The sequence below is a fragment of the Filicampus tigris genome, chromosome 12, assembly GCF_054856515.1.
Source record: "Filicampus tigris isolate MCC_2025a chromosome 12, RoL_Ftig_1.0, whole genome shotgun sequence".
Taxonomy (NCBI): domain Eukaryota; kingdom Metazoa; phylum Chordata; class Actinopteri; order Syngnathiformes; family Syngnathidae; genus Filicampus; species Filicampus tigris.
In genome coordinates, this window is record NC_141228.1 from 7,398,040 (window position 1) to 7,423,317 (window position 25,278).

The 25,278-nt window shown below is 41.2% G+C and overlaps 2 protein-coding genes across 3 annotated transcripts in view; one reads left to right on the plus strand and one right to left on the minus strand.

Moving 5' to 3' along the window:
* dennd1b (DENN/MADD domain containing 1B) overlaps nt 1-10,155 on the minus strand; it is a 120,992-nt gene extending 110,837 nt beyond the window's left edge. For both annotated transcript variants that reach the window (XM_086047133.1, XM_086047132.1), the window contains exons 1-2: nt 9,885-10,155; nt 9,407-9,471 (exon numbers count right to left, since the gene is read on the minus strand). In XM_086047133.1, coding sequence (XP_085903259.1) covers nt 9,407-9,471; nt 9,885-9,901 — 82 coding nt within the window. In that variant the 5' untranslated portion in view covers nt 9,902-10,155. The remainder of the gene's footprint in view (nt 1-9,406; nt 9,472-9,884) is intronic.
* Nucleotides 10,156-17,004: 6,849 nt separating this feature from the next.
* c12h1orf53 (chromosome 12 C1orf53 homolog) lies at nt 17,005-24,488 on the plus strand. The gene is made up of 4 exons (XM_086048524.1): nt 17,005-17,505; nt 18,678-18,753; nt 20,062-20,108; nt 22,969-24,488. Exons 1-4 carry the CDS (start codon nt 17,195-17,197, stop codon nt 23,048-23,050), a joined length of 516 nt encoding a protein of 171 aa, XP_085904650.1. The 5' UTR covers nt 17,005-17,194; the 3' UTR covers nt 23,051-24,488.
* The last annotated feature ends 790 nt before the right edge of the window (nt 24,489-25,278 follow it).

A 25,278-nucleotide genomic window follows, 5' to 3' on the forward strand; every position in this document is an offset into this window, starting at 1 on the left:
CAAAAAAGTGATGCTGGAGAGCATGGGAGAAGCCATTACACTGGCATGCCAAAATCAGGTCTTACTTTTTGGCATACTGGAAATAACACACATATGGATCGACATTGAGGAATTGTGTACCGGCATTTCCTAAAATGACACCATTTTAAGAACATCTACAATAAAAAAAGAATTTAAGAAGGAAAGAAAAAATATAGGTGAGCATGTGAGCAAAATTCCTTATACTCTTATTTTTTATTCACGCTTGAATGTTATTTTTAATCAACTTTCATTCATTTTTCAAGTTTTCATTAAAAGACACGAGGAACACACTTTTTTTTCAGTTTTATAAACAAGGTTTTGCCCAAAAAAAAAATGTTTGCATTCAACGATCAAAAGCGGCGTGGAGAAGCAAAATAAAGCAAGCACTCGCGTTCGGCAGCTAACTTGAGGTGCGTTCACTGACCACTCACGCAGTAGGACATCTCAAAGGTCCATAGAAATACTCATTCAATGCATCAAACAGCAAAGTACGGGAGCATATTGCAGGGGGTATGTGGAAACATGTTATACTATATTTCATGCGTCCATCATCTGCCGCTTATCCGGGTCGGGTCGTGGAGGCAGCAGCTTCAGCAGGGAAGCCCAGACTTCCCTCTCCCTAGCCACGTTGGTGAATGACTTTAAGATGCCGCCAGCTATGGCAGCTACATCCACGATATGGTAAAATCCCTGGGCAGCATTATTCTGCTCGACATGATGCTGGCATTAAACAAGAGTTGAGAACATTCAGTAAAGGCCGAGGTAGACCAATCCGACGTTGGCCAACTGTGACCGGCGCTTACCCCCTGTGGCGTCCGGCCGGTTGTCGGCACGTCACGCTGGAAAAATACACTGCAAAGAGAGACTGCGACGCTGACCATTTAAGTACCTTCTGCGCATGAGCGAGATGTAATACCCCTCCATACCATCGGCGGCGGTAGTCACTACTCCTCATGGTTAGAAAGAGCCAACCGGAAAGCTTTTGGCTGGGGGCGGATTGTAAAAAACTTAAACAATGCATTCAGCTACATTTTTCGCTCACGCGAATTAAACCATCATGTTCTTGACACGGTATTGTGAAATACTTTGTCAACCCTCACTCTTGCAGCAAAGGTGTGCTGTGTTTATCTGCTTTTGTCACTTCTCTTTTGTACTCTGTGTGCCGATTCGCTAGCTAACAGCCAATCAGAGTGACCAAATGTCACGACGCCGATTCAACACGCTGAAACGCCCAGCAGACGCTTCCTGACGAGGTCCGATGTTACGGCGGTGGTCGCCGCACCAATCAGACGGCGCAATCAGACGCCTCAACGCTTACTGATGTCGGACTGGTGTGTCTAGGCCTTAAGACTCACCCACCTCAAATGAAAATATATTTTAAAATAACGATAAAAAGAATCAGTAGTCATTTTTCTTTTTTTTTTTTTTGTTAAATTGTCAATCATGGACGTTTAGTGAAATACCCCTAGTTATTACTATATCCAACCTTACTTACACTAATACCATAGTGTGGAAAGCAATGATACCTGCTTGATTTGACTCAGAGGAAACAGAACAAAGACTTGGATGACATCTTGATCCTCTGTAAATGAGCTAATTTAGTAAAGTCACATGGGTGAGCCAAACTAGAAAGGCGTAAGGGTTGTGAAATAAACAACGTGTGAGACCCAGGGGTCTCCTCAAGAGTGCATGTGAAGGAGTGTGGCCTCTCTAATGACCAATCAACACCATCCTTGCTGCCATGGCATCTGTTAGGACTCCAACGGCCTCCGATTCAAGAGCGATTCTGCCATGAACTCAACATGCCGCCGGGATCCAATCACACAGCGGAATAAGTGAGCTTTGGGTCGAGGACCGATTCTGACATTTCGCAGAATGCCAACATTCAACCTTTTCTCAAAGTTCTACTACATATGAGTTTTGCAAAATGAATACAAAAGGTGAAAAAAGAAAGGAGGGAGAAAAAAAAAATCACAGTTCAGCACAGTTCTGCTCGAGGGGGCTAGAGCAAAGAAGCAAACAGGCGGATATCGAACTAGCGAACAGGAGGTGACCCTTTTGAGACCTCCAGATCTCAGAGGATACTGTACAAAAGAGACATTTCATAATTGGACAAAGTCAAACTAAAACATCGTGTGGATAAAAGGCCAAATAGTGTCTGCGCTATACTTTTTAGTTCTAGATTTCCTCGGATGTGCTTCTAGAAGAGTAAAGATTTGAACAGTTATTTAAACACACGCAAATGTATTATTTTTATAATTGAGCCCCAGCATCCTATTTATTCAAAAACTAGACAAGCATCCTCAAACATGAATTAATTCAATTAAAAAAAATTGCAACACACACCTCGACATCATTGAAGCAAAAGCAATCATACGGGTAATAACTTGTCATGTGAGGTCGCTGTGCTCCCTGAGTTATACTCGGAGTTTTCCGAAAGAATAAACTGTCTCCGTAATTGCAGCATGAATGTAGTTGTAAACTGATATGCTGATCTCTTAAGTTTATTGCTTTGTTACTGGAAACAATCTGGCTGGAGGGACTGGGTGAGGACAGGTAGCATCTGTCCCCACCTACTGCCTTGGCAGCTTTTGCATCATCTGCTAGCTTTGGCAGCATCTTGGAAGCACATCAATATGGCTTTATGTAGCCAGGACCGCTAGTAGCTAGCATGCCAGTCACGCTCTCAGACAACACTCACTCACAGCCTGAGCATCCAAAGAGCTCTGAGCCAACAGAGCTAGGCACAACTGAGCTTACATTGAACAGGGAGGCCAAGTCTCCCTGGACCTGCATGGGGGGAAAAGGGCCGGTGTCTGTCATCTATTCACACATGCGTGGTTAGAAGTGGAGAGCAAAGTCCACACATGTACACTCCTACCATTGCTTTGAGATTTATTTTCATGTTTTTCCCTAACAATGATTAAGTTGAGGGACACATACTATCCGAGCTAGTCAATTCACTATTCTGGAGAAATATTTGTGAGAATTTCACTAGGAATCTATTGTTATTTGAATTACAGGAACAATAACATAAGTCGATTACAAGTGTAACAGTTGAGGCAAATTGGAAGGATGTAATATTCCCATAGCAGGTAGCGGGAACAAAACATCCTAAATATCATGGATAAAGTGTTCCACGTGAACAAGTTTGCTATTTGAACAGGAAAATGAAAAAACACCGGATCGTAAAGGTCATGCATCATTAGGTACAAAAGCCGATAGCATTCAGAGTGGTTCAATAGTCTTGTTGGCATAACATCAGAGACCCTCAGAAGTCTCACGAGACCCTCCTACACAGTCGTTCTGTCCAGTGTAAACAGCAAACAACAGATCACAACAGTGGATTCACATTTAGCAGCCGTTTATAGGACAGTCTTTGAAAATCGAACTGAAAATTGGTCATTCGCGCTTGTGCTTGTCAAACACTTTTTCGGCAAAGCGTACGTAACTGCACCATGCGCCCAGTGGCGACTCGTTACTTAGAAGTGATACGTTTTGAACCTGTATAAGCAATACAGTAGGAAAAACCCACAATAGTCAATCAAATAACTTGAAGGTGCCTTCTCTGGACTGCATGTTTCAGCTTTTTCAATTGTTCAATTGGATAGTCTAGATAAGTGACCTTGAAAAAAAATCGTTATTAGATTTTTTCCATAATCGTTCAGCCCTAGTGTGTAAAAAAAGAACAACCTAATATATATCTACATGAGCTGTTATACACCAGGTTGAGGGACTGTAGAACAGTTTTTGATGCAATCTGATAGACAATATTAGCTTAATCAATAATAGGCAGAATAAGTTACATTTAGAGGTGGGCGATATATATCGTTATCGATATCATCGTCAATCTTGCTTTCACGATGTGTAATTTTACATTATCGAGTATTAATACTGCCTCTAAAAGCATAACGACGCAAAGTACGAGGAATTGCTGAAAATCAGGGTGTACTGACGGCAGAGGAGGAGGAGGAGGTGATAATCAATCGCCGAATCAGCGGGCAGGAGGCGGTCACGTGACTCTGTTTCAAGCATTGAGGAGTGTCGAGCGGGGATTCATAGCGATATTCTGATGCATTAAATTGGCTAAGAGACAGAGAATTGGATTAAAAAAAGACGGTGACGTATCCGCTCTCCCGGCTTTAATGGTAGAAAGATGCAACAGCGCTGCCGGCTCTAGTGGTACAAACGCGCTTATGCGCTCCCGTCCTTAATGGGTTAACAAAGTAACAGACCTAAAAATGGCACAAGACCCGCCACAGGAACGACTTGTAAACAAGCAAGGCAAGTCGAAATCGCTCATTTGGTTATATTTTGGGTTTGCCGTGGAAGACGGCGAGCAAAGACGTATAAAGTGCAAGTTGTCTCTGCATCGAATCTCTTCAACCATTGTTTGGTTTACGATGATGTTATGATACACCAAAGCAAGAAAACACACGCAAATCTCAGTCGTTGAATTATATTGTAATATAGTTTATATATGGGCTACTGTAATTTAGAAGTATTGTATAGATTACGTACTAGTATGTAACAGTCAACATTTAAATTAGTTTAACCCAATCAGCATATTAAATTTATAATTTATCAGAAGCAAATTACTATAACTTTGTTCACTATGTGTAAATATTACTTTAAAAACAAAACAAAAAAGGCTCCAGACAAAGGTTTAAATGTATAGATAAATAGCATGTCTGTTATTCTGTCAAAATCTGCATTTTACTCCAAGTAGTTTACTACTTTGGCAATTTATAAGTGCATAGCAAGTTAACACGTTTGTTGTAAAGGAAAACATACTTTAATTTATACACTTGCACTTTCATTAAAAAAAAATAATAATAATAATTTAATAAATGTTGTTGGGTCCAAAACTAACTTAAATTATTATAGCATTTCAAAGAATTTTGTCTTAAAATTTTTTACATGTTTAAACCTGTTCATGTTTTGTCGCAAAAAATAATCGTTTGAATAAACGTGATTTCAAATATTACCAAAATAATCGTGATTCATATTTTTTTCATAATCGAGCAGCCCTACAACACGTGGTTTAAAAGTTAGTGTTGAATCAATCCAAAGCCAAATGTTTCCATTTATCAACTTTCTGGAAAACAATACCGTCATTAAATGTTGAAAGCAAGGAATTGAAGCCAGCATTAAGTTTTTGTCTATGACCAAAGAGCACTGACAGACACATTTTTAGAAACTTCAAACTCTTTTCAAACTCTGTGTGCCGCGAGATATTGTCAGGTGTGCCGTAGGAAATTATCCAATTTGTGTGCCTGTGCGGTTTAGCGCCTGGCAGCGTAATCATGTAGTTACTACATTGTAGTACTCTTCCATACCAGTAGGTAGCAGCAGCAGCGGCGGCAGCAGGTTGCTAATCGTCTTTGTTTAGAGACAAGCGAATTAGTGACGCATGTTTATCCAATCAGGCCCATGTTGCAGACTGAGTATCAATATGAAACATTATAAAATAATTTTTTCTTTGTGTTTATTTAATTCCTATTCAAGACATTATAATCTAACGTCATTCTTCAATGTTAAAAAATGCTGATATCAACAATATAACACTTATATTGTTAAAATAAGCTTTTTTTTTCACAATTTCCGCTGGTGGTGTGCCGCGGGATTTTTTCAATGAAAGAAATGTGCCTCGACTGAAAAAAGTTAGAAAAACACTGACATACAGGATGCTCTTTTCAACAATTTAAGAAGAAGACTGGGTTATATATTCATTCTGCGCGCATAACAACCGTCTGAGTATTTCTTTATAATTACTAAGAAAATATTTGAAGAGCACTATTTGTTCGGCCAAAGAGAAACAACTTAAAAAGAAAACAGACCAAGAGAACAGAACCAGACATGTGGGTGTCAAAGGCACCGTGTTGATTTAGGAAGGTGTGAAGGCCAGTTAACACAGGAAGACAGTGAGCATCTTAAAAAGAGTCATTTTCATTAGACAACAGTCTTGTGCCTTTTGAAGTTGACCTGAACACCAGACTAGTTGTGTGATAGTGTCATACACGAGACTAGTTTCAGGACCCGCATGACCAGGATGTGGTGGGGAAGGCAAAACAGTGTTTGCAACATCGGCAAAAGCGCATGAGCTTTCCATTGACTCAGGCGTGGCTCCTCACGGTCACTGTTAAATACATTAGCGGAAACTGGACATGCGTGGTAAAGAGTGCTTAAGAAGTAAATTGCAGTCCAATGCAAGTAAAATGTCACTTCTCTTCCGCAAACGACAGGAAGTCACTTAAGAATATAGCCAAGTTCAAGTCTTCCACTATATCGCCTAAACATCATGTTGTTTAGATGATAATATTTTTAGTTGTAGACATGTCTGCTTGAGTGAGGTCATGGGGAAATAACATGTAAAACCGAAGTGATGCTTTCTGGCAAAAAAAAAAAAAAAGCTGATTGCAGGTTTCACATCATGGCCAAACCCTTTCTAGTTATGACTCACAGTTTTAACCCTTTCTGTCTTTGACAAAAATGAGCTCCACACAACGGTGAGTCAAACTATATTGCTTCGTGCGTATGTACACGAACATCAGCCAGTTAGTCGGCTTCCATAGGCAAAAACAGTTACAGTAATCACACAAATGACATAAGTACAATTTGCCAATTTGTAACCACAACAGCGTAGGACAGCCATTGGCACCTGCTTGTCAATCACTCCGAAATGGATTTTTCTTTTTTTTCGATATGCAATCAGGTCTGAGTCCACAGCCTTGAGTCAAATGACTGAGCTGAATGCATATGTCTGACCCGCAGAGTGTGCAAACATTGCTGTGTAGCTTGTGCTCAAGGGAGCACAAGTCCGGATATGAGCCTGACCCTGAATCATATGTGGAGGAAGTGGGCTATTACAGCACAGGCTGGTGGTTTATGAGTTTGCTTTAAAATCCAATATCAGAACTACATCCAAGGACAACTTTCAGTCTACTCTTTACTTCAGAAAGGCCGCTGCATAAGTCTACAGAACACCTCCCTAATGTCAAAACTGCGTGCACTTAATAAGATAGCAGGTGTAATAGGCACTGAAAATGTGTGCGGGATATTTGACTTACTGGTGACAGAGTTCTTTTGTATAATATGGCCAATTTTATTTCCAATATTTACAAATGCGAGGACATAATATTGCCAGCAGTTGCTTTCCAAGCCTGCCTTGCCACCTTTTGTCCCAGCGGTAACTGCCAGAATGTTTGACCACTGCAAATAGCACAACGGTTAATATAACTTGCTGACCCAAGCGTGATCTTTCCAAAACAATTTTTGAGGGGTCAGGGTGCAACGAGAAAGGTGGTTATCTTACAAACTGAACAGCAGCAGCAAAGTGCAGACTGGAAGGTCACTCGCACACACGGAGAATGCATAGCACTAATATGGAAGAGAAGCATTGCAGCTGGACTTCAGCTGGACTTCAGCTGACTTTCAGCTGACCAAGTCAGCCAAGAAGCATACAGAACATTATAGCAAACATAATGACTGCTTGTCTTTGTGCAAATGACACTCAGTTATGCGGTGTAGGTCTTACTTGCTTGTCGTCCTGCTCCACACTGCTGCCAACATTACGACAACAACCTGTCTGCACAGTAATACTATCCCTATAATTACACAGTAAACCGTTATCTGTCCCAACCAAAGGCATTCCGGAGACATAAACACACCCATTTAGATTTTCATCAAAAAGCATAACTACACTTTTCTCTATTTGTCTATTCCCAAGAGATTAGTTTTGTTACAAATGAGTAGAAAAATAGCAATGAATTTTACTCATGTTGTTTTAGATTAGAGTGAGAAAAAATGGAATAGTTATAAATGGAATGAATGATAATAAAACAACTAAATAAAGCTTATTCTAACTAAAAAGTGTCAAAGGACAGATCTTTGCAGGTAAGATGAGGGAGACAATGATATGGCATCATGTGGCAGAGAGTATTTATTAGAGCCCGATTGATATGGAATTTATTTTGAGACCGATGCTGATTGTGGTATTTGGCAGAATAAAATGCTGATATCCGATTGATTGATTGATTGATTGATTGATTGATTGATTGATTGATTAATAAATAAATACATAAATAAATAAACGGGATGTCATGATATCCAAATGTCACGATACAATAGTAGCAGTATGGAGGTTCGATGTATAAAAAGCTCACGATACTGTATAAAAGCTCACAATATTGTAAAAAAATAAATAAATAAATAAATAAATAAAGCTTATATTTAAAAAAGAAAAAAAAAACATCACAATATTCTGTTTCTGGACATTATAACAGCATTCACAAAGAAATAGGCTTGGCCAGTCATGCGCTCCTATTGGTGATTAGGTCTTAAACATGGCATCAATTGTTCCTGCTACCTGCTACTGCACTAATAAGCTAACCACCAGAAAGTGCTCTGCAAAACTGCACAAATGGAAACAACTTGGCCATTTTAACAAGATTTGCTGCTATTAATATCGTGACATGACGACGACGATATATCGTGGCAATTTTCAAATCGCGATATCACGATATTGCAGATATTGTGACATCCCTAATGATGGATGGATGGATGGATGGATGGATGGATGGATGGATGGATGGATAGATAGATAGATAGATAGATAGATAGATAGATAGATAGATAGATAGATAGATAGATAGATAGATAGATAGATAGATAGATAGATAGATAGATTTTAAAGGCCAATTAAATCAATTATCGGACCTCACAGTACATCACCAAACAAAAATGTTGCAAAAAGTATGATTACTGAAGTAAGAATGATCTTCTCAATTTACTCTGAATTTTTTAACTGTTTAACTGAACGCAAAGCTGATACACTTACAAGAAGATGCACAGGTTTATTCTAAGTTTTAACAAACAAATGCAGCTGAACTCTCCTGCCTGTCACTATACATCACTGGCATATATAAATGAATACAAATTTATTTAAAAAATAATTTTCAGACAAATTAAGAGAAACTGGATTTCCCGCAGCACTCTTGATGATCTCACTAGATTGCACTAGCGTGCCTCTGCACCTTGGTAAATACGGAATCACAGCTTTAGATGATAACATTTTATAACAAATATTTGTTCCTCCACAAAGGGAAATCATTAATATACCACTGTTTCCTTGACAGCAACGTTATCTTCATGATCCAAAAGCAGTAAGCGGACGAGTATTATAAAAATATGAGCAGTGATTACATTAATACAGCAGTGATCTTAATACTTAGCGGTCATGTTCACACACTATACTTCATTTGGAGCTGCACAGAATGAACAGCCTGTTTGAGTCATAGGGTCAGGCAAGTTTTAAACACATAAATTGAGGTCAGAGAGATGACGAAAGGAGATTATCAGATATAAAACAAATGACATCTCTTACCCCCATTTCTAGTTGTTGGAGATGCCACATGCACTACCAGATCAAATGTTCTCTCTGGGTTCTCCCTAAAAACCAGAGGGGGAGTCATGAATTCTTAAAAAAAACAGTTATTATCATTTGATAAAACATTTCAGGTAATCAATGAATTATGCCTTGTATTATTAACAAAGTGCAGTGTTACTTATCAAACTAGAGCCGATAACAGAATGCTATTCTGATGCCATAAAGACACAGTTAGACATTACAGCATATTTGAGCGGACATAGGACACATGTTGCCATGTCTTTTAAGGAGGTTAGCTGAGCTGCTACAAGCAGACTGACTCAAAAAAGCTGTCGAGCCAGCTGGTGTGTCTCTTAAATCCACTACCGGAGAAGGCTCACATAACGGCTAGCATTTCCTCTTTTTCTTCTTCTTCTTGTTCTGCATGCATGTAAACGCAAAGGTCCATTTCACTTGTAAAATTGTAATGGCTTACTTGACTCTGCTGTCCATGTTTTAGCTACCGCATCGCGACAGCTCCGTGCTATCTGTCGGCGGTTCTGCTGCTCGGCTATCCGACAAATGTTCCCCCCACTTCGTCCTGGTCCCGGTCCGTCCCTGTGGCTTATCTGGCCGCTGCAGAGAGCTGCCACATCTCCACATGCAAGGGAACGGTGTCTCTTTCGTCCTTGTTCCGCTAACGTGGGCCCAGTCCCAGTCGAGCAGCACAGTGCTTATTTCCCACAACAAACATCACTTCAGGAAGTGCTGTCAGACGGACACTGACGTCAGCACGCCGGTCAAGCGTTTTCCGCCGTTACATTCACAAACATAAATAATTCGGGATATTTTTTCAAATCTGAAACTATATGGCGACTGCACTTAACGTTGTTTTTTTTCATACATTTAACAAAAAAACGTAATTAAATTAAATCTTACTATACTATATGCTATATATGATTTATATATATATATATATATATATATATATATATATATATATATATATATATATGTATATGCCTGTATGAGCATTTATTTGAGCTTTTTTATTTCTAGTTTTAGAACCATGTCCTAGTGCGCGCTTTGTCCTCAAGACATTTCAGTAGAGCGACTGTCAAAGTGTTTTTTTTTCCACTACTGCCTTCCAATATTGTGACATTGCTGCTCACTCATAGGTCACCTTAGTTATACTCCTAGCCAGGCTAGTACCTAGGATCATGTTACCTTTTAGGAAAAATGACATATTTGTTACTAGTAGTACTACTTGTGAAATGCTAGATGTTAACTAGTCTAATTTTACAATATCATGACTAATACTAGTAGCAGAGTTGTCAACTAGCATACAGTATTGCCTCACTAGGAATGTAGTTATCCTTTGCGATGCCACAGTTGTCCTGCTAGTGTACTGTACACAAATGCCATACATGTTACAGAAATGTCCTATTAATTAAGTGTAGCATAGATGGGAAATAAAAGTCCAGAAAGTAAAAGCTCTGCCACAGTTTGGCTTTAGCCACAAGTGCTTCCACTCAGGGAGCTTGTTTACCTGTCAGCGGAGTAGAAGAACCTGTGGCTAAAGACAAATTGTGACAGGGTTTTTACTTCCTAGACCTGAATCCCCCATCTCTGGAGTGTAGTCACACGTTATTAGTATTTAATTGCATAGTTAGTGTGCTTTGGAAAGCCTTTTGACCATTATTTACTGTAAATATCCTTGATATCCATCTCAAGGTCTATGTACTAGTAGGTAGCTCACTAATAGTGGGAAGAAGAAGTGATGAGTCATTCTACAAGTGCTCCTTCATCCTGCACTAGTGCACTGCAACCAACTTACGCATTCATCTAAACAGGCAAGCACTTCCTTCCTACACGAGTAAATGACACTATTGCAGCTGGGGTCCAAGACGAGACATAGCACCCACAGGAACTTTAAACGTCTACAATGTCTTTTACACAAGACGCCCTAAAGATGACAATATCCCATGTTTAGGCATATATTTTACATCTGATCGCCTTCCTCATGAAACACAAACATTTTTTGTCCAATCTCGGGACCAGCAGTGGCTGTGTATTGTGTCACTGGCCAGGAATCTGTGCTGTCTGCACCAAAGAAATAATCAAGTAAAGTATAGTGGCCCTTAAGGTTCAAAACAACTGATATCTTGAGTAACCCAGTAGTTCCACGTCATAGGTCCACGGATTACTAGTCCAGGAATAGGTGTGGCGACAATTGCTATTTGACTGGCCCCAGGAGCTGGCATCCCATAATAAGCCACTGGAAGAGTTGTTGAGGTCCTCCTACTTTCTCCCACAGTATAAAAACATGCATGTTTAGTTAATTTAAGACATTAATTTTTTATTGGTGTGAATGGTGAATGTCTGCGAGTGGCTTGCGACCACATCTCATCCGAAGTCAGCTCGGACATGTACTCCAACTCATGTGTCATGTGCTATATAAAATCAGTTGATGGTTAAAAGGGCATGAATCCTAATTGCTTAAAGGCATATGCAGGAGGTGAAATGAGTCACAGAACCAAAACGGCAGGCACCCCTTTGAATTGTCAAAACAGAGCGATTTCAGATTGAAGGGGCTGCACAGTGGTATAATGCCTAACCGGTTGGGAATTTTGGCATCATGCGCTTAGTGCTTCAGAAGCGAACTGAAATATCTCGGACAACTAGTCCCAATTTACATAATTATACCTCAGAATCATGACAGGTCTTAAAGAGGAAATCAACCCAAACATTTTTTTTTCAAGAATATGTTCCCAGCAGGCCCACTAGTTAAAACACAGCATTCTGATTAATATTGCGTTTGTGGAATATGAGTTAAGCAGCAAAATCCACCCATTTTTGTCCATCTCAGGGGACAGCCATTTCCCACATGTTGTCGACTGAAAATGTCATTACAGTTGCTCAGGGCTCAGGTATCAACCAATCATGACTCAGCTTCAGAAAACAGGTCAGCCATGATTGGTCGTTACCTGAGCCCTGAGCAGCTGTGATGTCATTTTCAGTCGACAGCATGTGACAAAATGGTCGCCACCTGAGATGACTACAAACAGGAGGACTTGGGGTTGACTCCCCCTTTACCATAAGTCTGCAACTGTGATAGAAAGTGGACTCCCACAAACAGTTACCATGTAAACAAAACACCGGTTTCAGTTCATAGGGGAAGTCACACACATGATTCACGTGAAGGGTCTTGGGCATAGGAATGAGGTGGATAGACAGCAATCATTCACACACACGTGTAGCTATGGGCAAATTACACTCTTCAATTAACCTTGGAAGTATGTTTTGCGATTGTGTTGGGAAAAAAAAAAACACACCAGCACAGGGTGAACATGCAAATTCCATACAAGGTGTTCGAACAGAGATTCGATCCAGGATATTCTGTCTGTGTGACTAGTATACCAGTCTGCCTAAACCGAACCAAAGTAAAAAAAAAAAAGACGTGTGCATAACATGGTACGCACATTTGGTCTTGTGAGTAGGAGAGTAATTGTAGGCAAAAGGTGGATCCTCAGCAAATCAGCCTAGTTGAAGCTCTGTCTCTGTTCAGCGAAAAGTGGAGGGATTAATGTTTGTTTCATGGGCTGACTCACAAATGTGAACTTGTATTTATCAAGAGACTCAGTTCCTTATTTGTCAGGGGACCAACTCCCTGAAGTCAAACCTGCTGGCAGAATCAATTACTATTCTGACACTTCGATTTCCATCCTGAGGGAGATTTATGTCTGTCTGAATGTTGTTTCTGTTATCAGAAACCAACCCATCTCAAAGGAGCTTAAATTCTCTTTAGACTTTACTTTAGATTTTCAGTTTACAGTTACTCATATTCAAGCAGTATTTGTCTGATGGTAAATTGAAATCAAATCTTGGATGGGCCTCTCTCCCCTCTCCAGAGAGTCTGTCTGGATCAGAGCCAGATTTTTACAGGCTGACTAAAAGGTAATTAAGTGGCAGCAAAATGAAACATATGGTTTCAGGCAGCGGGATGCGCTTAGAATGATAGCAAGAGTATACAGATATATATAAAAAAAACAATCAGTAGCATACATACATAACAAAGACGCCAATGAGGGTTCACATTTCAAGAACTGTGCTGTAAATAGTTCCAGATTATGTTTATTTATGGCAAACCAAGGACAAGTGTTCAAGTTTTGATGATTAGTAAACTTTGGTTTGAATCGGTTCTAAGCATTTGACACAATGTATCTTGCTAGATTATTTATTATGCATTTTTTCCACAATTTAAAGCAGTTCCTAGATGTCTAAATAACACGTCTGTGATACACTTTTATCAAAATACCCAAAAAATCAAGAATTATAGCATAGTTTGCACTCTCTATTTTTTGTCATGCTGAAAACATCCCATTTGAGAGAGCTGCGCTGCAAGGCCCTCATCCTGCCCTATATACTTCTGGGCCAATGGCGAGTGCAGATTTTGTTACCATGATGACTAGTGACTGATCCAACAATTGTGGAATTTAGCACCCAGACTGTAAACACGAAAGGCCCCAAAATTCAACTTTTCCTCACAAATGCTGCCAAATACATGTGTCATCTTCCAAACCGCTTATCCTGTACAGGGTCGTGGTGAGGTGCTGGAGCCTATCCCAGCTAACAATGGGCGAAAGGCTGACTACACCCCGAACTGGTCGCCAGCCAGTGGCACGGGACACACACAGACACCGACACTGAGGGGGAACCGATCCCACGCTGCCCGCATACAACTCAGGCGTGTGTACCAATACACACCTGCTGCCAAATACACTCTGTCAAATATTGTGTGGAGCTGTGTATGTGGCAGCAGACATATCGCCACACACAACACCCCTAACCCAACGTAGTAGACTACCACTTATCAGAAGCTAGTGGTGTTGACTAATGCTAATCTGTGCACAAAATTCAATGCAGCACTGCTTACCTTTTGGATTTGACATCATTAACCCGCGTGCGCCCAGACTAAAATTGAATGTTGCTTGCGCTGGCAAATTTAATCATTCCAACGGCTCTCTCACAGACGCATTTTCAGAGATAGACACAAAATTTTTACTTAGTTGCTTAATTTCATACTTGATCGGGTGGGCAGGCACACCAGTGAACCATCTATTTGAAACTAGAAACAATAAATCTCAATTTTTCAAAGTAAACCTCATTGAATTTGTATAATAAGCAGTCAAACCCCAAGTAGCGCTTGCAGCAAAGTTGCAGCCACAGCAACATGTACTGCTAATTGTATGAATGTATTCTGCGTTTTCGTATGTTCCTCTGATTGTTCTGACAGATGAAGAACTATGTTTTGGAGTAAAATATAACACATTACGTTCGTTTTCCCCAAAGGTAGATATGTTTTAAGATATTTATTTTTATTAATATTGTCTGAGGGTAAGTGAACCCCACAATGTCAATCAAAAAACACTTGTCAGATTTCATTATACTTAATGCTAGAGTAGACACATCATCACTGGCTTGCAGGACAAGATAACCTTGAAAGGACTCATTAATGTCTACTCATCAACCTTGCTGTTCTCAGTCTAAATCCTCATATAACTTTAATATTATGGGAAGGTATCCTTGCACTCAGTCAAGGAGAGCCAAGATAAGATTTTATCAGGATTACAGGGATTTAGCTGCATAGCAAATTACATATAGGTCTAATATGCTAAATACAGTACGTCAATGTAAAGGGTCACACAGGGACAAACGGCACTATAGCAGATGCTTTAATTCTGCTAAATTCTTCAGTAGGATTAGTTCTCAATTGTTCACACAGATCTATGTGGATTAGTGTTGTGTGGGATAATACTATACTGTGTATTTTTATATTTGGGTAATTTCTTACATTGGCACTGTGTATGGAAATTTGAACACATACATTTCACCACCTGCGTAATACAACACTTCCTTGTAGGCATTACTGTGAACTAAAATTTTAGAGATATTGGTTTTGTGTTGGTGCAATTTGCGATTTTATTCAAGAAGTGCACAGATGGCTGGCTCAGCCCTCATAGTTCATTGTGCATATCATGAAAACATAGAAGAAAAGCACCATCTATTTGCTTATATTTGTGGCCTACCTGTTGTAATATTTTTAAACTCCACTCATGGTGTTACCATGTGTGCCTGAGGTTTAGGATCCATGCTTGCATAGGTTTTCTTCGGGCTTCCTCACGCATGACAAAATATTGCATGTTTAGTTTATTGAGGTGGTTCTCAGATGTTGTCACCCTTTGACCGGCATTTTCTTGTTGTTGCAAATTTGCGACCTGCTTTGTATAGAATTTAATCACAATAAAAGCCTACTTTGTTTAAAAATAGCATCTGACAACATATAGTATGCTATATTTTTAATAGCTGTTTCAAATTAGGGCATCACGGTGTTCGACTGGTTAGCATGTCCGCCTCATAATTCAGAGGTCGTGGGTTCGAATCTGGCCCCGGCCTTCCTGTGTGGAGTTTGCATGTTCTCCCTGTGTCTGCATGGGTTTTCTCCGGGTACTCCGGGTTCCTCCCACATTCCAAATACATGCATGGTAGGTGAATTGGTCACACTAAATTGCCCCTAGGCATGATTGTGAGTGCAAATGGTTGTTTGTCTCTGTGTGCCCTGCGATTGGCTGGCACGTGGCAACCAATTCAGGGTGTACCCCGCCTACTGCCCAATGACAGCTGGGACAGGCCCCAGCACGGCCGCGACTCTTGTGAGGATAAGCGGTTAGGATAATGGATGGATGGATGGATGGATGGATGTTTCAAATTAGTTTGATGTACTGTCAAAACTATATTGCTCACCAATTGCTCAACATCCACCAGCCATAGGCTGAGCCACACTGTATTTGTTTGTGGAGTTATGTTTATTTTCAGTAAGATTGCGATAGGCAGTTATAGATAAGACTGGCCATCAATCAAAGTAAATCATATCATTATTCCTTTACATTTTTTATGTCTTAGTATACCTGAGCGTTATTATTTCACAACACAAAAATATTGAATGTGATGAAATGCAATAATAATAATAATAATAATAATAATAATAATAATAATAATAATAATAACAATAAAAATAATAATAATTAAAAACACTTCTTTTTAGCGATCCATGTCTCAGGCACAAGCATCTTGGTGGGTGGGCACGGCCCCTATGGCCCGCACGTGGTGTCCGGTCTAATTTGCTGTGTTTTGCTGTATCCCAGGTTCAAATATCAGCTCTGGCCATCCTGTGTGGAGTTTGTATTTTGTCATTTTATCTTCGTACTTATTTGTTATTAGTTTAGCTGAAAGAACAAAATTCAATTGTCATTATGTGCAAATGTGAGTGTGAATGGTTGTTTTTCTATATTCAGGAAAACCGCAATAGAAGATGGATGGATGGAAGGATGGATGGATGGATGGATGGTTTGCAGTAATGTCGAACTTTTGCATCATGCTGAATGCACTCCTAATATTTATCTTTGTTTTGATGCCGTTTACTATGAAACATTGCACTACCACTCTGAAAGTGTCAGTCAAAATGTGATTTAATCGTTTTGAGAGAAATGACAGCCCTTACAAGTAGATCGTAGTGTGCCTAATGGCGCGGCAGTCTGCACTGTTCCGCAGACGAAGAAGGCGGCGCTGTGGTTGAATGGTCACGTGACGGTGACCCGTCTTTCATACAGGAAGTAGTGCACTCAGCAGCTCATGTAAAGGGAAATCTATGAAAAGTCTGAAAGACGAAAGTTGAGGAAAAAACTTTAGATTTTCAGTCATTTTAATATTAAAGACATGTTACGTGGATATAGTTAAAGGTTGACAATGCATTGCCATTGTTTTAAAAGTCGAGTGTTGCTCAGCACTTCGACTCTTCACGTCCTGTTTAAAGAACGACTTGTAGCAAAAATGTCAAGCTCTAAGCCGCATGTGGACGGGTCGATGCGAGTGCGAACCACCGGCACGCCGACCCATGAAGTCAAGGCCGGTGCAGAGCCTAAGGACGCCTCGGAAAGCAGAACCGAACCGCACCAGGCTACTAGACAGCTGACAAAGGAGGAGCTGCACATTCATAAATTCCACACAGAAGCGTGTCAGGTAATAGCGTCACTGGACGCGGTTATGTTCATGCAAGTGTCTTTGCAGATACAGTCAAGGCATTCATATGTTTAATTACCTTGATCAAATGTGTTGTTTTACAGCAAACTGCTTTGAGATACTAGCCGAGAAAGTTTTGATTTACATATTCGATTTTCGATGTATACATTATTTACTGTAATTTGAAAATGAAATATTGCCTAATGAAACAATAAAATACAATTTTATTTAGCGCATTTCATGACAGCTAGAGACGTCTGTGATTATCACATCAGTTACAGATATTCAAGTACAAAAGCTGTACAGTATAGGTATTCAATATTTTTTATGTAAATTCCTGGGACCTAGTCAAATATTTATATCCAGCATTTAGGCACAAGCTTGATGGTGGTGGTAAAAATTTTTGTCAGATCCTTCATCTTCTCCAGATCATCCCTACTCCTCCATCAAGCAGAGCCAGCGAGGCGTGCAGTGGTGACGGCTTTGTATAGGTGCATGTGCATGCCTCGAGGCCTCTCTGTTGTAAATATTGTGCTCCCGAGTGTGCAGTGAAGTTGAGGCAAGTTGGCCAAGACCTGAGGAGAGTGTGAGGGCCTGGGTGGCAAAAGCACAATGCAGAGGGGGCCCAGCTACGCCAGCTTTACTATGTGACCGTGCAATGCCATGTGAAATGACAGGCTGTGTCACCAAAAGGCCTGGGGCGTTTTTGTCTTTGTGGCCTGTCAAAGCTCACCAAGTAGTGGGCTCTCAGTTTGAAACAGACTGAGAGGTGACATTTTCAAAACTTCCTGAGGGTTGGCAGAGGAGTTCGGTGTTTTTCACTCACAGAAGGTGCTTGCATCTTATGAACAGCTGGAGCATAACGTAAGAGGTTGTGTCAGAAATTTATTCTTAAACTCCCTGCTTAACTCAAGTAGATTAAACATATGTGAATATGAATACCGGTGTATTTGTCATGGCATATTTTTGACTAATGATTAACACACTTGTAATGTGCCAATTAATTTGTAGTGTCATACGAGATACTATTTTACTTCTCTTTCAATGCCACAAGGTCGCCCACAACCTTATATTGTTTATATATATGTATATTTATGTTAATTTCAGTTGTACATATGCCTTTTGTTTGAGTGTATGCATGGGACATACGTAAGCGTACAAGTTGTGTCTGGCACTAATTAAAAAAAATGTTTATTATGTGCAGGCAAAGAAGCAGTGGGTACAAGGTGATCACAGAATATGCTCACCTTCAACGAGGGAAGTGCTGTGGAAGTGCTTGCAGACACGTGAGCGCTTTTATGTGCTTTTTTTTTAACAATGTTGGGTGTATTTTCTGCGCTTGAATTCTATTCTGTTCTGTCTCAGTCTGTTCGATTATTATTCCCTTTGTTTGAATAATAATGGAATATAATTACATTTCATATCAATCTACAAAGTACGCGCTTTATAAAAGCCCAAAGCCTGATTTGTTGTTTGCGCAGTATTGTACTTCCCATATACTGTAACTGTATAAGTAGAATGTCATATGTAGAGCATAATCATCCGCCAACACAGAACTGTGACCAAAAGAAGAAAGAAATTAGCGTTTGGTAGTTAACAGGAATACCATGCTACTTCCTGGTTTATGGAGAATGATGAATATTCTGCAGGACAACATTTTTATGGTCGGATGACAAAAGATTGTAGAAGCTTTTGGAATGGCCTTTCCTAAACCCAAACCTCAACCCTAATGAACATTAGTGGACAAACCCGGCCGGGTTTGTAGCCATGCAGGCAAGCAACCAATTTAAATGAGCTTGACCAATTCTGCCAAGTAGAACGGTTAAATTCATCCAGAATTATACCAGAAATTTGCCAACAAAAAGCATCTGGTCAAGGTGAGAATTACTCCGGGGCATTTAACCAAATACATTTGCCTATATATTGGACCCCTGCTATTTGTGGTGGATAATTATCAATATAATTGATCCCCAGTAAAATGCACAAGAATTTTTTCTTTTTAAATATTTTTTAACCCCCAATCAATCTTCAAATAGCACTGATAAGCATTCAATATGCATTTTCCACGTAAAATGCGAGTAAATTAAAAAAAAAAAAAAGCTACAAATATGTTTACATACTTTTTTTCTGAAAACCACATGTAAACACCATTCAGAATGACGCTAAGAGCTTTCTAGTGAATGTTTATGACAACATACAGTAGGTCCTTTAAAATCGAGCAGAATTAACAAAGTATGAAAAAGAAATTAACTGTAAAGGAGAGTTTATTCCTATGTGAAAGAATAGTGTTTGTGTTGTAACTAAGACCAATTGTTTGATTGATATTATAACCGCATGATCGTTTTAGCCTTATAAGTGAGCATGGCTCTCTTCTGTCCCAATGAGTCTAGTTCAGGTCTTTTCTGTCCCCATCCTCTCCTCTCCTGCCCTGTTTCATCACATCCAGTCTTGCCACTGCCTTTGTTCCTTCTTGTACTTTTGTCCTCGTTTTTTTGTTTTGTTTTGTTTTTGTCTGCTTTGCCCGCTGCATGACTGAAGTTGCTCTCCACACGCGGCTGTTTAACACAGTTGAATTATTTCATTCTCTCCCGCAGTGTCCATATGGCCAAGTCAACGTGAAGGACCCTGCAATGAAGAAAGTGTTTAATTCTCTATTTTATGTCTAGATCCAATGTGCCAAGGTAACAGGTATGCAAGATACTATTAAGAATCTGGTGCCTCGTTCTCAACCAGTTTTAGCAGCATACAGAATGATGAAATTTGACTAGTGACAGTGCAATACCTCCTATACATCACAATTGTTCTTCATTATTCTCATTTTTAATATGGTAGAAGAGATTGTTCTCTACAATCTGGTGAACAATACAATTTTGTGTTGTTTTTGTTGCGAAAGCAGCTTTTCTTGAATGTCCATTGGAATGCAGTGAGTTTCATTTCTCATTCCTTTTCATGAGTACTTAATTTCTGGTGGTATTTCTCTTCTCTGATGTATTAACAAGGGTTGTGGGAGTATAGGGAAAACTGAAAGTGCATTTTAGATGTTTGCCCTCAAGATAAAGGGCATATAAGAGAAGATAACAGTCGGATGTCAGATAACATCTTGTGCTCTTTTGCTTTGCATCCCTTCTTATTTATTTTCTCCCAAATGTACGAGTGCATGAATATTAGCATCATTTGCACTCCGCTTCGGCTCGACTAAACTCGCTACCTTTGACTGAAAGACTGCGTTGTTAAAAATAGGCGAGTGCCAAGGGTCAGCCCTCTCACTTGGCTGCGCTGCTTTTACACCACTTGATGGAATCAGGCTGTTAACAAACACGCCGCGGACATCAACGGCGGCCCCACTGGACTCGCAGCCTCCTGGCAACACTTGGCCAAAGCGCACTTCCCTGCGGCCGCTCTCCTGAGCTGCAGCCTAATGAACTCCGGGGCCCTCCTTTCCCACTATTGCAATAGATCAACTCCATGTTCAAGAGCAGGAATATAGGCTTATAAGAGCAGAACACCCCGTGGCTCCTAATGGGCTAATATAGAATCAAGGGTGCGATAAACACCGCGCTTTGCAGCCCACAGTTGTGTGCAGTGCGAGGTAAGGCCAAGAGCTGGCTCTGCACCACTTGCAGATACGTTGAGGAGAGATGTGAGGTTTGACTCGGCGGCGCATGTGGGAAGACGGCGCCGTGCCTTCAGGCTCCGAGCATGTCGCACACGCTCGCCTGGCTCCGCCTGATTGGGCAAACGGAGGCATGTGAGAGGATGTGTCTGCCGCCGAATTCTGTCTGCGGCGCGGCCACTATCCTCCTCGGCAGGTGGGTCCTAAAGGCAAGCGCTTGGTGATGGCGACACAGGCCTGTGAGCAGCTACAAGGAGATTTATGATCCCGACAGTGCTGGGGAGGACACCTTGGTGGGGACGTGAGGCGGACGTGAGGGGTCGTCAGGCGGGAGGAGAAGTGGATTTATGTTGTGTTATTGTAAACCGAGGCAGCCAAGCGTGCGGCGGCAGCATTGGACAGCGGGATGGTGAAGGTGTCACACCCATCAAGTAGGTTACCTGGGTCCGCTTGCCCCTGCGCGCCTTTTGCCTGGGGACTTTTCTGTCGCTTTCACGTAGATGCATTGCCACTCAGGGCCTTGGCAGTCCCGCAGCATCAAATAGGCCAACTTTAGTGTCCGCCTCATCCCTCCACATCTTCAGTCCATTGATGGCACACTTTGGAAGGTTGTTGTTCCTCGTCCTGTTCTAGTGACACAAACAACACAGTAAAGCCACTCAGTCTGGTTGAAGTCATCTTCTTCATACTGATGGCCTTTCCATAAACCTCCATTCGTTGATCACATTGACGATGAAAAAGCATTCCGTGGAACGGAAATGATTACCTCAAACTCAATATTTTCATCCCCAAAAGTGAAGGCAAAATGTATGTTTTAGGCGTTTTGTAAATGTTTTTGTTAGCGTTAAACATCTGCCAAGAAAGAACCTGTTGCATTTGAGTGACGATATGGATGCATCGCTATAAGTTGGACGTATTATCGCTGAAGCATTTTTATAATGCACTAAAATGCAAATGGTAATGTGACGTCCACGAAATGCCATTGTTCCTGAATCCAAAGACATACGACTGAGTAACAAATGGATCTGCATGTTTTTTTCCACTCTTTTTTTTAATAATTAAAGCGGAAGTCAACCCCTAAGTGTTCTTTACAAGAATTTGTTCTTTGCAGGCCCGCCAGTCTAAACATGGCATTCCGATTAATACTGGGTATGTGAATATGCGTTAAGCAGTAAAATCCACCCGTTTTTTTGTCCAACTCAGGGGACGGCCATTTTGTCACTTCATAGCTCAGTCTCAGAAAACAGGTGAGCCGTGATTGGTCTTTACCTGAGCCCTGAGCAACTGTGATGTCATTTTCCGTCAGCAGAAGTGACAAAATGGACGCCCCCTGAAATGGCTAAAAATGGGTGGATTTTGCTGCTTAAATCATATTCCAATGAGGCAATTGTAATCAAAATGCCGTGTTTAGACTAGTGGGTCGCATACAACATATTATTGTGAAGAAAATTCGTATTGTAAAGAAAATGTATTCATATGAAACACTGCATGTTTTGGGTTTTCACCTCTGCATACATTTTAAAGTAAACAATTTTCTCTTTTTGATAAAACAATCCCTATTTTTTTTCATTTCTCAGTCACTAACACATGAATCTTACTGATAGATTCCAGGATGCAAAAGGTGGTTATGTATGGAAGTTCACAATTGTATTTTATTAAAATATCAACCAAAATATTTAGTTTCAAGTACATTAAAGACAGTAAAATGCATTTTTGTCAAACACTATCTAGCATTTTAGCAGTATTTGTTTGGTCCGTAAATTACAGCAGCCAGTCGGACACGAGTTGTTTCTTTCAGGCGTTTTGGACTGAACATCTCTGACCTTCAGCTGGAGCATATGCTGCAAGAGAGCAGTGTGGCAGCAACTAACCGTGTGCCTTTCTGCAGGACGACGCTACTCGCCGCAGAGAAAACGAGAGCTGTCCAGTTTGTAACTGTGACCAGACGTGCTCCAGTCACAACCAGTTGACACGCCGAGCAGCTCCCTCCTGCCTCAGCTGTCCCCGCGCCCTTCTCTCCATCTCAAACAGGCACGGCAGCCCTGCGGCCAACGGCTTGGACCACAGTCACTTACAGCATCTCCATCTCTGTTGGCCACATCCTGACATATGCTTGGCAGGGGGTAAAAAAAAAAAAAAAAAAGTGTCATTCTTATGATTACTGAAAGGAACATCAGTCCCAGCAATTGGCTAGGCCCTCATGCCTTATTTGTTGGAGTGTGTGCACATGTGGAAGTGTGTTGATATTCAAGCAGCATTTGAGCAGCCCCTCCATCAACGTCTGGTCTACACAGACAATGTCAGCTCGCCTCAGGGTAGCATCCTGCACGCTGGTCATATGGACAACCAGATCCCTCTGGTAGAATTAGTGATAAAAAAAACACACATGGCTGCTGTGTGACAGTCAGGGTGCCAGATTCCTTTGGACAGACAGGGCTGTAAATAGCACAGAGGGGCACTTTCTCCCCTGGACCGCAACTGGTGCACACGCTGAAGCCAGGCCAAGCCGTGGCCGCCAGATGAGCCCAGATAAAAGGGGAGTCCGGGGCACTCACTGGCACCTCAACGAGGTACTGTTTTTGGCGGGTTTATTTCGGCCTAACCGCATGCGTGGGCAGACAAGCTCGGTCTGCAAGGACTTGGGGACCAAGAGGTCGTAGGTTTGGCGCCCATCAAGGACAGGCCCCCCCCCCATGCAGATGCCTATTTACAGACCATGCGGTGTAGAAAGTGTGAGTTGGCTGAGAGATTCTACTTTGTGTCCTGAGCCCTTTTGAGGTGTCCTTCAGCAAAGCAATAAACTTTTCTTCCAGGTGGTCCTGACTGTATCTACCAGATTCATGTACAGTGGAAAGTATTTGTGTGTAGTATCCCAGCTTCTGTGTGTACTGTATGTAACAAGTCAGCGTGAATTGAATATCACCTTGCGGGACAAAGTGTGATATTTGCTTTGCATTTCTCTCGTCAAAAGTGTTACCAGCCACGAGAAGAACCTTGTCCTCTTCCACAATGGAGCTTTAAAGCAGAAGGACGTCGCCGGTTTCGACAACCTAACGCCACATCCAAACACCACCGAAACCAGTGTGACTCCCCCTGAAAAGCTGTGCTTTGTTATATCGCAGTAAAGAACATCCATCTATCATGTTACCTTGTCCTTTCTAGTGTGGCCAGATACGGACTAATACGTGCAGCAGCCCCCTGGAGGATAGCCTATCCCAGGGGACATAACAGGGAGTGTGTGGAGGTGGCGGCGGGCTGTTGGAGCTGTTCGGGGTGTGGTGAGGAGGGGGGCCTGGGGTGCGCAGGCAGCAGTTGGTGTGCAGAGACCAGAGGCTCAGACTAGCTAGTTAAGAGCTTCTCTCTCCTATCCTCCATCTGCCAGGGACTGGGGTTGTGATTTGAGCTCCAGCAGAGCAGAGCAGGGAGGAGATCGAAGGGAGGGGCGGGGGGGGGGGGGGGGGGACTGCGGGACAGGAAGAGACAGAAAAGGGAAAGTGGAAGAACAAGGGGAAAGTGAGGAATAGAAAGATGGGAAGGTTGGAATTGGATATGAGATGCCTTGAAATGTCAATTTAAAGAATCGTCTATAGACACCCAAGGGTTCCGTATAGAGGAAATATGTGTTTATGTTAAGTTTACAATAGTGATAACTAGGGATTGCAATTCCCCACTGTCATGCGTCTATATGCATATATAAGGCAGTTCATTTTCAATTAAGTATATTCACTGCTACAAAGTTTTGTGCATGTGCATTTTCCTACAGGAAGGATTTTACATTATTAAAGGGGTCCTAAAAAGTAGGTGTGTCATGATTTTGACTTTTTTTATTAATATGGATTGAAATTATGTCACAAATCATCGAAAATCAAATCGAGTAAATGGAAAATCGTGACACCTCTACTAAAAAGGTAGAGAACCTTTGACTTTCATGTGTACTTCTTACTTTTCCTTGTCTTGAAAGGGGAAGTCAAGTCAAAAAATGTCTTTATGTTGTAGGCGCCCCCATTCGTCTAAACACGGGAAGAATTCTGATTAATATTGTGTTTGTGGAATATGACTTACGCAGCAAAAACCACCAGTTTTTATCTACCTCAGGGGACGACCATTTTGCCACTCGCTGTCGGCTGAAAATGACGTCACAGTGCCGAAGGGCTCGCGTAACGAATGTCATGGCTCATCTGTTTTCTGGGTTTGGTCA

Coding starts and splice junctions, on each gene's coding strand:
- c12h1orf53 (XM_086048524.1), top strand. CDS start 17,195: ATGCATTGCCATTGTTTTAAAAGTCGAGTGTTGCTCAGCACTTCGACT. Junction 18,754..20,061: donor GTGGAAGTGCTTGCAGACAC/GTGAGCGCTTTT, acceptor TCTCTCCCGCAG/TGTCCATATGGCCAAGTCAA. Junction 20,109..22,968: donor GACCCTGCAATGAAGAAAGT/GTTTAATTCTCT, acceptor GCCTTTCTGCAG/GACGACGCTACTCGCCGCAG.